The 14547-nt window shown below is 33.2% G+C and overlaps 1 protein-coding gene across 2 annotated transcripts; it reads left to right on the plus strand.

The window, feature by feature from the left end:
* The first annotated feature begins 282 nt into the window (after positions 1 to 282).
* LOC107451181 (flavin-containing monooxygenase 5) lies at positions 283 to 14007 on the plus strand. Of its 2 annotated transcripts, none has more exons than XM_043054690.3 (4): positions 283 to 457; positions 4971 to 5139; positions 9388 to 9866; positions 12795 to 14007. In XM_043054690.3, exons 2-4 carry the CDS (start codon positions 4980 to 4982, stop codon positions 13767 to 13769), a joined length of 1614 nt encoding a protein of 537 aa, XP_042910624.2. In that variant the 5' UTR covers positions 283 to 457; positions 4971 to 4979; the 3' UTR covers positions 13770 to 14007. The 2 variants fall into 2 exon arrangements, with proteins under 2 accessions (XP_042910624.2, XP_071037243.2); XM_071181142.2 differs by having other exon boundaries at positions 327 to 461; positions 12795 to 13896.
* The last annotated feature ends 540 nt before the right edge of the window (positions 14008 to 14547 follow it).

The raw sequence follows: 14547 nt of genomic DNA on the forward strand, positions 1-14547 counted from the left end.
TTAAGGAAAAACTATAGCCACGGAGAAAGAAAGAAATTTCAGATTTGAAATCAACGATACTAAAATATCTTTGAATCACGTTTTTCGTTAATCCTACATCTTTGCTAAATCTTCAACTCTAAGAAAAATATGAAACTAAAATAGGGAATTTGAAATCAGAGATAAGGCATCTAGTTTTTGAGATCTTAGAATCACGTTTTTCGTTAATCCTGATATACTAAAAAGTCATGACTGTAGAATTTGTATGGCAAGTGTATATTAAATTCCCGAAAATGTAGGATTGCTTAATTCACAAGAGTAAAGAACTAAAGAGCTCCATTTTCATTCGTATTACTATTTATCTTTCATTTTTTCTTTTAAATTACAAGACCAGGGAAAGCAATATCTTTTGTTCACCAAGCTTAGTCAACTAGCAGGCATTTTACTTATATGGAAAACCTCATCGAAGAAGTTGAAAGTAGGTAAATGGTTTTTGGTACTTTTATCAACATTGGAGCTGAGTTTTCTCCCACTTTTTTAGCTATGGAAACCTGTGAAACCCTAGCATTTTTTAAAAAAAGTTCATTAGTAACTGCAAATATACTAACCAAAAAAAAAAAAAAATGTTTATACTAGTTTTTTTTTTAAACAATTCAATGTGCAGAATGAAATATTTAACATTATGAATTTTTTCTGGGTTACACTGATTAAGAATAAAATAAGCTGAATTGCGATTTTCAAAAGGGAACTGTTATGAACGATTAGAACAATTATCAAGGGAACGTAATTCTTTTTTCTTGAATTTCGATATTTTATTTTAAATGGAAAAGTTCGATGAAAAATACTTTTAAAATTTTTATAAACGCATATAATTTTCATAATTTATTCAATATATTGCTTTCCAAAAAATTTATAGTTTAAATTTTGCTACTCTTTTTTATTCGTATTTTGTATGAAGAAGTTCATATGAAGAAGTTCATGTAACGGAGCGAAATATTAAATAAATTATGGATTATTGATTGGATATACACCGAAGAGCCATTACATTATGACCACCCTGCTAACATGTAGGACCACTTTTAGCCCTCAAAACTGCTAGCACCCGCCGTGGCATTGATTCCACAAGGTGCTGATAGGTAGTCTAAGGTATCTGGTACCAAGCGCTCACCCAACCCATTTGTCCTGCAATTCCCTAACATTGCGAGGGGGTAACGTGGCAGCACGAATTTGGTTTTCCAAGTAGGACCACAAATGCTCTATTGGATTAAGGTTAAGTGAAGTCTATTGGATTAAGGTTAAGTGGGGGCCAAGACATGACTTGAAAGTCACTGGAATGTTCCTCGAATCAATCCTTGACGATTCGACCCTTATGACATGGTGCATTATCCTGTTGGTAAACACCATCCCCCGCAGGAAAAACTGTTGCCATGAATGGGTGAACCTGATCTGCAACTATGTTCAAGTAGCTTACAGACGTCAGGGATTGTTCTATGAGGATTATGGGTCCTAATGTGCCCCATGAAAACATTGTTCCTGGGCGAGAAACCATTGTTGTAGATAGAGGGTGGTCATAATGTAATGGCTCTTCGGTGTAATTATTATGTGGTGTCCCGAGAGAAGAGGAGAAGACGAAACGAAACAGAACCATGCTACAACTGAACTTCTTACTGTTGGAGTATGAATCCTAAGTATTGGAGTATGAATCCTAAGTAAGCGTAAGTTGAGCAAAAAATATTCTTTATAACTGCAATGATCAATAAATAAATATAGTAATGTAAAAAGAGAACATTAAAGAATTCACACAGTAAAACAAACTTATTTACGTAGATGCCGGGAATTCAACAACAATACGCTAATATGGCAGCCCCTTCTTCTTACTTGATAGATTTCTTGATAGATTGATTCTAAGTCGGTAAAAAGCAAAACTTTTTATTTTTTAATGACGGGCACTTGGGATGTATTGTCCCATTGACCTTATATGTCAGGAATGCTACTCTCTTCTCGTTACCCAGTTGACACCTGTGGCGAAGCGACGGCGGTGGAGCAGCTTCGCCCATGTCACACAACCACAAACCCGTTTATAGGGCAGATCACATTCACACAATCACGCACACAAAGGAGAAAGGACACAGAACACCGAGATAGAGAAAGAAACATCCATGCCCTGAGCGGGATTCGAACCCGCCACTTGGTCGGCAAAAACAAAACTAATTTCGCAAGAATCGAGGTTCTCAGTAGCACTCCAGTGCCTACAGTATTTCGCATAATGTTAATCAGTAAATACATAATGTTAATCAGTAAAATAATGATAATCAAGATTTTGCAAGTGGTTGTACATCACGAAAAAATATTCATTTAATCATTGGGAGTCTCGATAAGAATGGTCCGCTTTTCATGATACCTAATTTTTCGAGGCTTTAATTTACCGCTCATAATTTAATCATAATTTTATCATTTTCGTTTCCTCACAGAAAGAAAACTTTTTTTATAATTCTTTATTAATGCTTATATTTTTAATTGGTTACTGCTATGTCATTGTTCTTTGTTTAATTGTTCGTCGATTACTATATGAAAATAACTTTTTTATAATGTATAACAAAATATATTTTTTTTGACTCCAGACACTACAAACTTATAATCCCGATTTTTGCCTATTTATGAAAATTCCAGTGAAGGTGTTATTTTTACAGAAAAACTTAAATCAACTTTTTTAAAATAAGGATTTATTGGATGAGAATGGTGTTAAATTTATTAATTTTGCATAATTAGTGATGGAGATATGAGATATGCAAAAAGGGGTGAATAGTATAGTAAGGAAAGATGTTCAGGAAAATGTATCTTTAAATGATTTATAACTACTGACAATCACCTCGTCCTTTGTTTCGACATATGTTCATTTTTGGCCTTCGTTAACAGGACTATAAAAAAATTAAAAAAAAAAAAAAACAGTTGGTTAAAATGAAGAAAGACATTCATAATTTAGTTTATGATTTAATCCTTTTTTTTTTATATAAATATAAATAAAATGATTGTGCTTAAGTTGTAAGTAAATTTTCGCTAAAACTTTGAATTTGTCAATTAATCAGATTTGTTGGTTTCCGTTTGCATACTCAACAAAATATAAACACATTTTTTGTTAATATGAATATAATTTATAAGAATATTTACAGAAGTGGTACGCAAACGATGGATTGGCGTATGACAACATTCACAGTCTCCGCTATATTCTAAAAAAAGAAAAAAGAACCCGATCGGTTTTTTATGTTGAGTTTCATATAGAATAGACATATATGAAAGAGACAGGAACGCACTTTTAAACATTTTCTTTCTTTATTATTTCTATTAAGTCAGATGGTAAAATCGTATTAAAAGCCGCCTAATGAATATTCCTTAAATAGCAGTTGTGCTGTCTGGCAATCACAACATAAGTCTCCGGCACTTGAGCGGTTATCGCGATAGTAACTAGCTATCGTAGTAACTGATAGCAACTATTCATTTTTAGATGATGTTTGTTGTTGTTGTTGCTTGCACACCCACCCGCACACTGACCGCAGCCAATGATGCTTGACTTCGGTGATTTGCTGGGAACCGTGTCTTAACGATCAGTCCACTGCGGGACCATTTTTAGATGAAGATTGTACTTAGGCTTGATGGTCTTGTTGAACCTATAATTTCCGCTCGGCAGATGGTTTTAGCTGATTCCCTCCATTCCAATAACTTTGCGTAATGAGTGAGCTTCACAAACAGTTTATCTCGCGATTGAAAGACAGTAGTTATTGACAATGTCAGAGCAATAGCAAATACTTTTCTGGATTCAAGTTACATGATAGAGATATTGTCAGTTTCTCTACACTTATCTATTGATATAATTGATTTCTGAAGGAATTATCCTTTTTAAAACAGCATTAAAAAGTTAGCATTTTCATTAAAAGTTCACTGTTAAAATTGTTCATTTTCACTGTTAAAATTTTTGATGAGTGAAACTCGCAGTCGATGAATTAAATACTCGTCCTGATACGTAAAAGCGAGCTTTAGTTTTGAGTTTTCACTCTTTTCATCAGAGTCACCACTTCATTTGGATCATCAGTTGTGGTTCGGTTTTGTGTTTTGGTTCATAAAGCTTCGGTTTTGAACTTTCACCCAAGTGCTTTTCGATTTCATGAAGTCACATGTTTTCTAAATATCTCCCGATGGCCATCGAAGCTGCAGAAGTTGTCCTCACTGCATCGACACCGAACCCTCTCTCGACCATATCTTTGATTGCCTAGCCATATTGCCGAAGCTCTTCAGGATCCATCTGGAACCCCCGCAGCAACTCTTCTATTCCATAGAGATTATTGATGTGGCCAAAGCTGTTTTAGATACTTTTGTACAAATTTAATTTTCCTTGACGTACTGGACAAAGCAACAACAACACGTTTTCTTTTCCGTTATTGAATAAATCCTGCAGTGGACTGATCGTTAAGACACTGTTCCCAGTGGAACACCGAAGTCAAGCATCACCAGCTGCTGCCAGTAAGCAGGTGGGCGACCACTTTGATCAGCCTGCGTAGGGACCTAGAGTTCAAGGTATCGGTCCTCATCAAACTGTAGTACCGTAAAGTGTACCGTATGTCGTCGGACTTCCAAAGCCATCCTCTTTGCAGATGATCGAAATTGCGATGGCATGTCATCGGATCCACCTCAGCGATGTTTCTTTTACCGTCGCCAATAGCCCATTGTGTAGCCCTAGTGTGATGTATATAAAGTACCTACTTACCAACCGTTTTCGAGTAGAATTAAGTCTCCTTCATTGTGAATTTTCTTCACCTTCTTTATAGATATGTCTTCACTGTTCAGGATCCTTATGCTGGACTTTACAAAGCGAGTTCGTATAAGCTTGTAACCGATTACCCTATAACCTTTTAATCAAGTGAATGTTAATCGAGACGAGTTAATGTTGTTTTAAAATTGTCCCTGCTGCAAATATAATATTTTTTTTTCTGTTTCAGCGAATAAACATGGGTGTTGAAAAATGTAAAAGAGTGGCTGTAATTGGAGCAGGAATGGCTGGAATATGTGGTATAAAATGCTTAAAGGAAGAAGGTATCGAACCTGTGTGCTTTGAAAGAACTGGGTTTTATTCTGGAACGTGGAGATATAACGAGGAGGACATTGACGGTAAATGTAATTCTAAAAATAATTTTCAGGAAACTTGACCACTAAAGATCTAAGTCAGTGTTACCCAAACTAATGTGACTAATAAAAAAATGAATGTACTTTTTTACTATAAAAAAAATGCACAAAAGTTAAAAATCACAACTGGCTGCTGATACCACTAATTATTAACTGTTAACTTTGCAAAAAAAAAAATTGCCAATAGAAAAATACATAATCATAAATTTTCTTGCCTAGCTTAATTTTTAAATAAATTTTTCTGAAATTTTCGTTTGTTGCAAGATATTTCGCATAAGAATGCGTACCCCTGCGAAACTGTTCCCGTACCCCTGGGGGTACGCGTACCAAACTCTAGGACAGGGATGGCGAACCAATGGCACGCGTGCCATTTATGGCACCCGACACAATACTTTGGGCACTCCACAGATCACAATTGTTGTTACACTATGAATTGTTATTACACAAATGTTATTACGCTATGAAGCATATGTAACAATTAAATTAAAATTCACAAAAAACAAAAAAAATATTAAACAATTATTAATAAAAAAATTAAAAATTAATACTAAAAAACAATTAATAATCGTAAAAAACAAGCTAACAGTAAATAATTAGCAAAAAAAATCAACAGTCTTGCTTAAACTAACATCTTAGAACCTAATATAAGTTATTGGGCATCTAATCTGCAACAATAGAAGTCACATTGATGTTACTTTAAGTTGAATTACTTGTATAATTGAGACATTGCAAAATGTATTTTTTTTTCAATGTAAATAAAGAGTTTTGAGTTGATAGTATTTAGTATTATTATTTTCCCAATAATCACGAAGTCAAAATTATTTGACGGCACGTCTATGACCTCATTAAGCAATTTATTAGAGAAAATGGCACGTTAGTGTGTAAAGGTTCGCCACCCCTGCTCTAGGAGATCTAAGTGAATAAAGGTTATAAGAGATATCTTAGTGATTTAAAAAAATTAGCTATAAAATTCATGTGGCTCAAGCTCAAGATTCTAATTGGCGAAATGTATAAATACCTTTAACACACTTATACTGATCGCATTTTTAGCATTTTAATTTTCTGTCAAAAGGAAGGAAAGCAGAACTTCACTTGGAGCCTTCATAGAATCCAAACACGCTATTAGTTTATCACTTAGTACCTTCATTCATGAAGACCCACGAAATCTAAATTTTTTGAAAAATATCATCTAAAACTTTTCGTCAACTTAGTAGGAGAGGGGGGAATTCAGTCTGGTAAATGCAATATTTTATCCGGTATTCAATTCTGCACTTGCGCTTTAAGAAGAAGTAGATCAGATGCCCACACACGTGATCTAAAACGTCAGCTCCAGCTGATAATTTATAAGCAAAATGGCGCGTTAAAGTTGAGCTAAGTTTCACCACATAAGTTAGAATTTTAATTAACAAGAAGTTAATTAAATACAGCACCGTATGACACATCGAATTTGTCGAAATATAATTCTTTCTCGTCTATGTCTTTTACTTTACTTAGAGTAATTATTTCTTTATGCCGTTTATTGTAACCGTATAAGCGCCCTATAAACGGGTGCGGCGTATGTGGCAGAAGTCGAATTCTTGTCCATAGATGGCGCCACTGAAAAACAAGAAGCGCACACTCTGCCTTAAATTTGCTCGGTTTCACCAAGCAGGCTTTCCCGTGTGGCAAGTAGAATTAGAAACAACAACAACAAATTGTAACCGTGAAATATTTTTGCTTTGTGTACCTGGCAATTACAATGTATAACTAGTTTTGTTTATATTCTACATGGTTTCATGCCTCTCTTTGTGCTGAATAAGAAATGTATTACGAAAGAATTTTTGTGAATAAATATAGAATGTGTCACTTAAGAGAATTGATACTTGACGGACTTTGTTTACTCGAATATAACTGGAAGAACAGTTCGTAACGTAAGCGAATGATACGTTTCAACAGCCAATCAGAATCGAGAGACCCACACTACGTCACTTGCAGCTATCCCATTGCTTCATTTTTGTAAACAACAAAAAACAAAAGAAATTGGCTTGAAGAAGTTAGGGATTAGCTAAATTTTTCCCAATTCTTAGAATCTGACTTCAAACCTTGATTAGAACTCACTACGTCCATTACCCGAATAGTGAATTGCCTCAATTACAAGCAATGCTTTTTTTTTTCTAGAACGAAACGTAATCAGCTTCCTCAAACAACTATTATTGAATTTATCCAGATTGGCGATAAAAAAAATTAATCAGTAAAAAGTTTAATAAAAGCACTTAAGTTATCTCTTTTTATTTTACAGTGGTCTAAAATAAATAAGATAACTTCATTATCTTATATTAATCTACATCTTATAAGGATATTAATCTACATTTATTTCAGCGGAGAGAAAAGGACGTCGTGTGACAATTGAGAATTCTCTTTTCTGGTAGAATTGTGTTTTACCCATATACGGACAAGATTTTTCTAGATTAAAAATTACTTCATAATTCCAATTTTTAAATGCTTGTAAACCATACAAAATTGCGAAAATTTTTACAAAAGTAGGAAAATGTAAGCTTTTGAACGGTTTTGAAAACGGTAAAACTGTATCTTTTGATAAAACGTATCGTAGTTTGGTTCAGTAGTTTTCAGTATTATCTGAAGTTATTTTGTTACATCCATGTATATTATTATTTTTTATTGATTTATCGATATTGAAGTACATAAATGCGCTTAAATTTTAATCTAAGATATATATTTCACAATAGTACTGCATCTCATAAAATCATGTAATATCGTTTCTGGTATTTGGAATATTTGACAATATTTACAATAAATGATTTCAGACGAGTCAAGGAGTTGAAAAATAATAAAAAAATTGGGAATAAAAAGAACTGTATCATCTTAGATAAAGTTTAAAAAAAAATCCACTTAACTCTTTGAATTTAACACGATAATAAGATTAACCAGCTTTAATATCACTGCTTGTATTCTTAATTTATTTTCATGTATTATTACTCTTAAAAAAGAGCAGACGATATCAATTGAAAACGATCGAATGATTTCACCAATGAACTTTAAGTTAAGTGTTAAGAAACTTTTCTCTATAAAATAGCTTTGTAATAATCTTTCATGACTCCTCTTCTCTGAAGTTAAATGTATTTTATAAACTAAATTAATTCAGAAAAGCTGCTGAAATTAAATGTATTTTATAAACTAAATTAATTCTGAAAAGCTGCTGAAATTAAAAAATATTGAAGAATTTATTCCTTCAAAAGCATTATAGAGAATAAGAATAATGCAACATAAATAAACAAAGAAACAATGCCTCCAAAACCTTGACTATTACCTTTTAGTACTAAAGTTAATTAAAAATTTATGTATCAATAATAAATAATTGAAGTTGGTATAAATATAATAATTGAATATAATATATGATAATCGAATATAATACATAATAATTGAATATAATATATAATAATTGAATATATATAATAATTGAAGTATATATTAATAAGTAACGGAAAAAATTATGGATTAATAATAAATAATTTTATATAATCTTTGCTTTATGCTTAAATTGGTTTTATTTGTTTATATTTACTTGGTAGATAGTTTTGAAATCTTAAATTCGGAGTTTTACAGTAAATAAAATGGAATAATCGGAGTTCATATGGAGCCTTAAGGAAAAGATGCGTTTGATAAAAGTTCATTTATATAGTAAACAAAACAAATGTAATTATAAAAAGATATAAATTAATTTACCTATGAAATGTATAAGGTTCTTTAATAAATTTTTCTGTACAACCAAATGCATTACAATAAAACACCATATTTTAAGATTTTGACTCTAAAATTCCCACATCGATTTTCTTCCATTGAAATAACAAGGAGAAAAAGATGGTTGAAAATATCTTGATTCGCCCTTCAGTCACGTGGTTTTAATTTGAGGACAAAAATTATCATAATGTGCTCTCCTCCATCTTCTTAAACACGCATTTTCAGCTGCGTGTCAAGACAAAAAGCTCTTTGATAAACTGCCAATATCATAATAACTTCCAAATAATGAAATGTTCAGTAGTTTGAAAATGCCATGCAACCTGTTATTTTTCCATACCTTTCAGTCATTTCAAAATAATGAACTGCATAAACTATTTGTATTGCGAACGGACAGGTAATTTAAGCGTCCCCCGATTGAAGAATGAGTTTTCTTTTGAGTCTCCCCATTCATCAACGTTTTGCTAAATTCGATAATTATTTCATTTCTTTTTATAGGATTAGCTGCAATAACTTCTGCAACAACAGCAAATAACAGTAAAGAGATGAGTGCTCTAAGTGATTACCCATTTCCAAAAGACTGTCCTAACTATCCATCTCACAAAAGGATTTATGAGTTGGCAAAGGATTACGCGAACCGATTCGATGTTCTAAAACATGTACATTTTAATCATGAAGTCACGCACGTTTGTCAAACTGAAGACTATGACGAAACAGGTAGATGGACCGTTACAGTAAAAAATCTTAGGTCTAACAAAATAACGACTGATGTTTTTGATGGAGTTTTCGTTTGCACCGGCCAATTTGCATATCCAAATATGCCGATATTTCCAGGCCAAGAGAAGTTTAAAGGAAGGATTCTGCATTCCAAGCAGTTAAGAACATTTGAGAGTTTTAAAAATGAAAAAGTGGTTGTTGTTGGCCTTGGTTGTTCTGCGGTGGATGCAGCAACGGAAATAAGTAATCTCGCAGAACAGGTAATTATAGTTCAACAGAAAGTAAATACCTGCTCTGAAAAAAAAGTTAATTCGGGATTCTTATCTAATTCTTTAATCAGAAAATGAATCCAATTTATAGAAACAAAAGAGACAAAGAAGTAAATTTACAATTAAAACATTAAATCAAAATGGAAAAACGCCTAAGGCAGCTAAAACCAAATTTGATTTAGTTTAATTTAGATATTCAAACAAGCAAATAAAGCAGGAAAAAGTAATAAAAAGCAATAAAATAAAAGATATGTGTGTCTGTAAGACAGCACTTCTTCAGGGGACACACTGCCTACAAACACACAGGAGCCTTTCTGTTGTCAGTGGCAACAGAAAGGCTCCTGTCCAGAAACGTCACATGCGTGTAGTACTTCTACGTTCCCCAAAACGAATTTTCCCACTAATCTTTTCCCCATTAAGTTTGCTTATAAAACATAATAAAAAATAAGTCGCATGCTAAAAGCATTATTTTTTATTTCAATATGCATACCTTACAACCGTGGTGGCTCAGGGGATAGAGCGTTCGCCTTCCAATGAGGTGAACGGAGTTCGAATCCCAGCGATGGCTGGTCGATACGAATTCTGTATCCAGCTCGAACCAACCACAGTGATGACGTAAAATATCCTGAGTGATAGGCGGATCATAGGTTACAATAACCTTACCGTCAGGCTAACCGTGATAGATTTTCGTGATTTTCCTTTCCATGTAACGCAAATGTGGATTAGTTCTATCAAAAAGTCCTACACGAAGGCAAATTTCTCCCGAAACTTGAACCAGGAGCTCCCTTGTCTTCTGGATTGAGTTCAAAATTACAAGGCTACGGAGTTCAACATTGTTAGCCGTAAAGTCAAAATTGGTTCAGCTGTTCAACGACGGTTATATACGAGGGTTGCTATTTATATTTCTGGCCTTGGCAACAGTATGTGTTGCTGTGGCGACCGCAGACGATTTTAATCGAAAGTTTGATATTTTTAAACATAAATTCAGCAGACGATTTACCATTATAGCTTCATTTGTGTTGTTGACAGTAAATTCAAAAGTTCTTCTCTTTCAAAAAATGGAATTGAATCGTGAACATTTTCATGTCATTATTTTTCATAACTTTCGACGTGGATTGTCAAGACAAGAGTTCTTCGATGAACTTAATTCTTTATTCAGCGATAAAGCGCCATCCTACAGCACTGTAAAAAATTGGTATAACGAATTTAATCGTGGTCGATGCTCGATCCAGGACGAATCCCGTGCAGGTCGTCCAAAATCCGTTGTTGTGCCAGAAAAGATCGATGCTGGGCGTGAACTGATAAAGCAAGATCGTCATGTGACATACCGTGAGATAGAGGCGTCTTTGGACATTAGTATGACTAGCATCAATAAAATATTGCATGAACATTTGAGCGTAAAAAAAATTTGTTCGCGTTGGATCCCGCATAATCTGACAAATACTCAAAAAAAGGCTCGTGTCGATTGGTGCAAGGAATTGTTGGAAAAATACGTTCAAGGTTCATCAAAGGCTCTGTATAATATCTACACAGGTGACGAATCATGGATCTATGCATATGAGCCGAAAACAAAACAGCAATCAACTGTATGGGTCTTCCAAGACGAGGCCAAACCAGCAAAAGTTGTTCGAGGAAGAAGCACATCGAAACAAATGATTGCCAGTTTCTTCGGCATTAACGGTCATGTGGCAACAGTGGCGTTAGAGCAACGCAGGACGGTCAATTCTGAATGGCACACGACCATTTGTTTGCCAGAAGTCATCGGAGAAATTCGAAAAAAGCAGAACAGACGAATCATTCTTCATCATGACAATGCGAGCTCTCACACATCGAGTCAAACAAAGGCTTTTCTGACGGAGCGAAAGATCGAACTGATGGGTCATCCGCCGTACAGCCCTGATTTGGCACCCAATGACTTCTTATTCTCACACATCAAAAATAAATTACGTGGACAACGATTTTTGACCCCCGAAGAAGCGGTTGATGCATTCAAAACGCATGTTTTGGAGTTACCTCAATCGGACTGGAAAAAGTGCTTTGAAAATTGGTTCAAACGCATGCAAAAGGGTATTGATCATCATGGAGAATATTTTGAAAAACAATAAAACCAATTTCGATCCTACATATTTGTTTTTTCATTATTAGGCCAGAAATATAAATAGCAACCCTCGTCGTATATATAAAAAAAATCATATATTACTTAATTAAATACGCATCATTAATGTCAAGGATTGTACGTTTCTGTTCGTAAACGAATTAGTACCCATTTTCCATGAATTTTGCCTTTGAAGTCATCACTTTTGCTTCATTTTAATTACCGCTGATTTTAAATAATTAAAATCAGCGGTTCGTCGTAGAATGTTCTAAAGTCTATAAAATTTTGTATTTTCAAAAATGCGCTCGAATAGATGTGGTTGTTTATAACCTTCTTTTGAAAAGTGCAAAAGCAAAAAAAAAAAAAAAAAAAAAAAACTCGAGATAGAGACATACTTTCGCTTTTATCTATATAAAGAAATTTAGTTCTTATAGAGGTCAATTAAAACAGGTTTTACTGTATTTATAATGGCGCTTGAAGGATATGCGTTAAATCTTTAGTTACATAATAATTTTTAATACGATATAATTTGCAGTGCAAGCATTAAATTTTACTTTATTCACACTTAATAAATCTTTTAGAAATAATCATCAATAAAAGATAGAGCGTGTACCAAAATATAAACTGCTAATTCAGTGTTTTTGGATCATGAACACAGGCACTGACAACAGACTTTACTCAAATCACAGTCAGTTTAATGAAAGGAATGATATTATTGACATCAATTTATGAAAAATTAGTGATTTAAAATTTATTTTTCTCGCACTGTCACTTTCAGGAAAACAGATAAAAGAGTTGTCATAAATTAGATATCTATGTTTCAGGTGTATCTCAGCACTCGAACTGGAGCCTGGGTACTCCCACGGTCAGGTCCATACGGTCTGCCTACTGACTTATGTTGTCTCCGCCGATGGTCAAATTACCTACTTCAAAGCCTGCCATTAACATGGAGCAGTCGGTATATAGAAAACTTCTTTGAACGGCTGTCATTTAATCATTCGTTGTACGGTATAAAGCCATCACATCATTTAATGTCGCAAGATCCTGTAGTGTCAGACATCCTACCAATCAAAATCCTCTCTGGTCACGTCATCGTCAAGGACGATATCAAGTGTTTCACAGAATGTGGAGTCATATTCGAAGGTGAAACGAATATCACAGAAGTTGATACAGTCATAATGGCAACAGGATACCAGTGGAAATTCCCCTTCTTAAGCGATGGCATTTTAACAAAAGATGGCGATTGCCTTAATATCTATAAATGTGTGTATCCTGCTCAATTACCCCATCCCACACTCGCTATTATAGGATTTATTTTACCTTTGGGTCCAGGTTTTCCACTGGGGGAATCACAGTGCAGATGGGCAGCTCTTTTAATTAATAAAAAAGTCGAATTCCCACCAACAGAGAAGATGCTCGCAGAAGTGCGAAAGACCTATGAAATGAACATTAAACGGTATAAGAAATCTGATCGACTGACCACACGGGTCGATTATATAGATTACTTAGATGATATAACATTTCAGTTTGGGGCAAAGCCGAATTTGGTTAAGATATTTTTTACTGATCAAAAATTGTTTTGGGCATTATGGTTGGGTCCATCATTACCTTACCAATATCGCTTACGAGGTCCGCATAAATGGTCGGGAGCGAGGAATGCAATTTTGACTTACAAGGAAAGGGTTAAATATCCACTTCGGAGTGGAAGAAATAAAAAAGCTGGAAGTAAATTGGGAGGATTATCATTGAAAGTTGTAATAGCAATTGTAGTGCTTTGGTTTTGGATATCTTTGTTTTAACAGAACTATAAAAAAGATTTAAAAAAATATGAAATATAAATAAGAAAATTATCTATCAATTAACAGTGTAATAACTAAAAAATAAGAAATTATCTTTTAAAAGCTGATAAAAGAATGAGAAAGCAAATATTTTGAAAAATATAATGTTTTTATTCTGATAAAAATATACTGATAGTGCACTTATTTTATTATCAGGTATATGTCAATTGTGTAACCATTCAAAATAAATGAGTAAAAATAGTTTTTTTGAGTACCTTAGTTCTTATGAAAGAGATTGTTTTATTTAGAAGTTTTGAAAAATTTATACATAAAAAAAACTAAACAAAATCATCTGTTTTTAATTGTTTTGAAATTCACTTAACATAAAAAAGAAAATGTTTGCGTGTAATACCTACGTGTGGAGAAAAGAAACTTCTTGTTTTTTTTTAATACTTGTTTTAAATCATATTTAATAGAAAATTTATATCTAGAAATTACTTTTGACAATACGAGTTTTTTTATTTTAAGTAAAAATGCTTTTAGATTTTAGAATTTCGTAAAACAATGTTTCGGTTGGTAAAAAATGTTTTTCACACAAACATTTTTATAAGAAAAAACTAATAAATAATAATGATTGAATATATATTAATTTACTTATATATCATTTTCATTACATTTATATATTTTTTTAAAATAAAATATGTTCAAATTTGGTTGTTCTTTTTAAAAAATTAACTAATTGACAATTGTATTAAAATAACTTTTTTGGAAGGTAAGCATAATTTCTTTATCTCGAAAC

The sequence above is a fragment of the Parasteatoda tepidariorum genome, chromosome 8, assembly GCF_982258835.1.
Source record: "Parasteatoda tepidariorum strain Cologne lab strain chromosome 8, Ptep-v5.0, whole genome shotgun sequence".
NCBI lineage: Eukaryota > Metazoa > Arthropoda > Arachnida > Araneae > Theridiidae > Parasteatoda > Parasteatoda tepidariorum.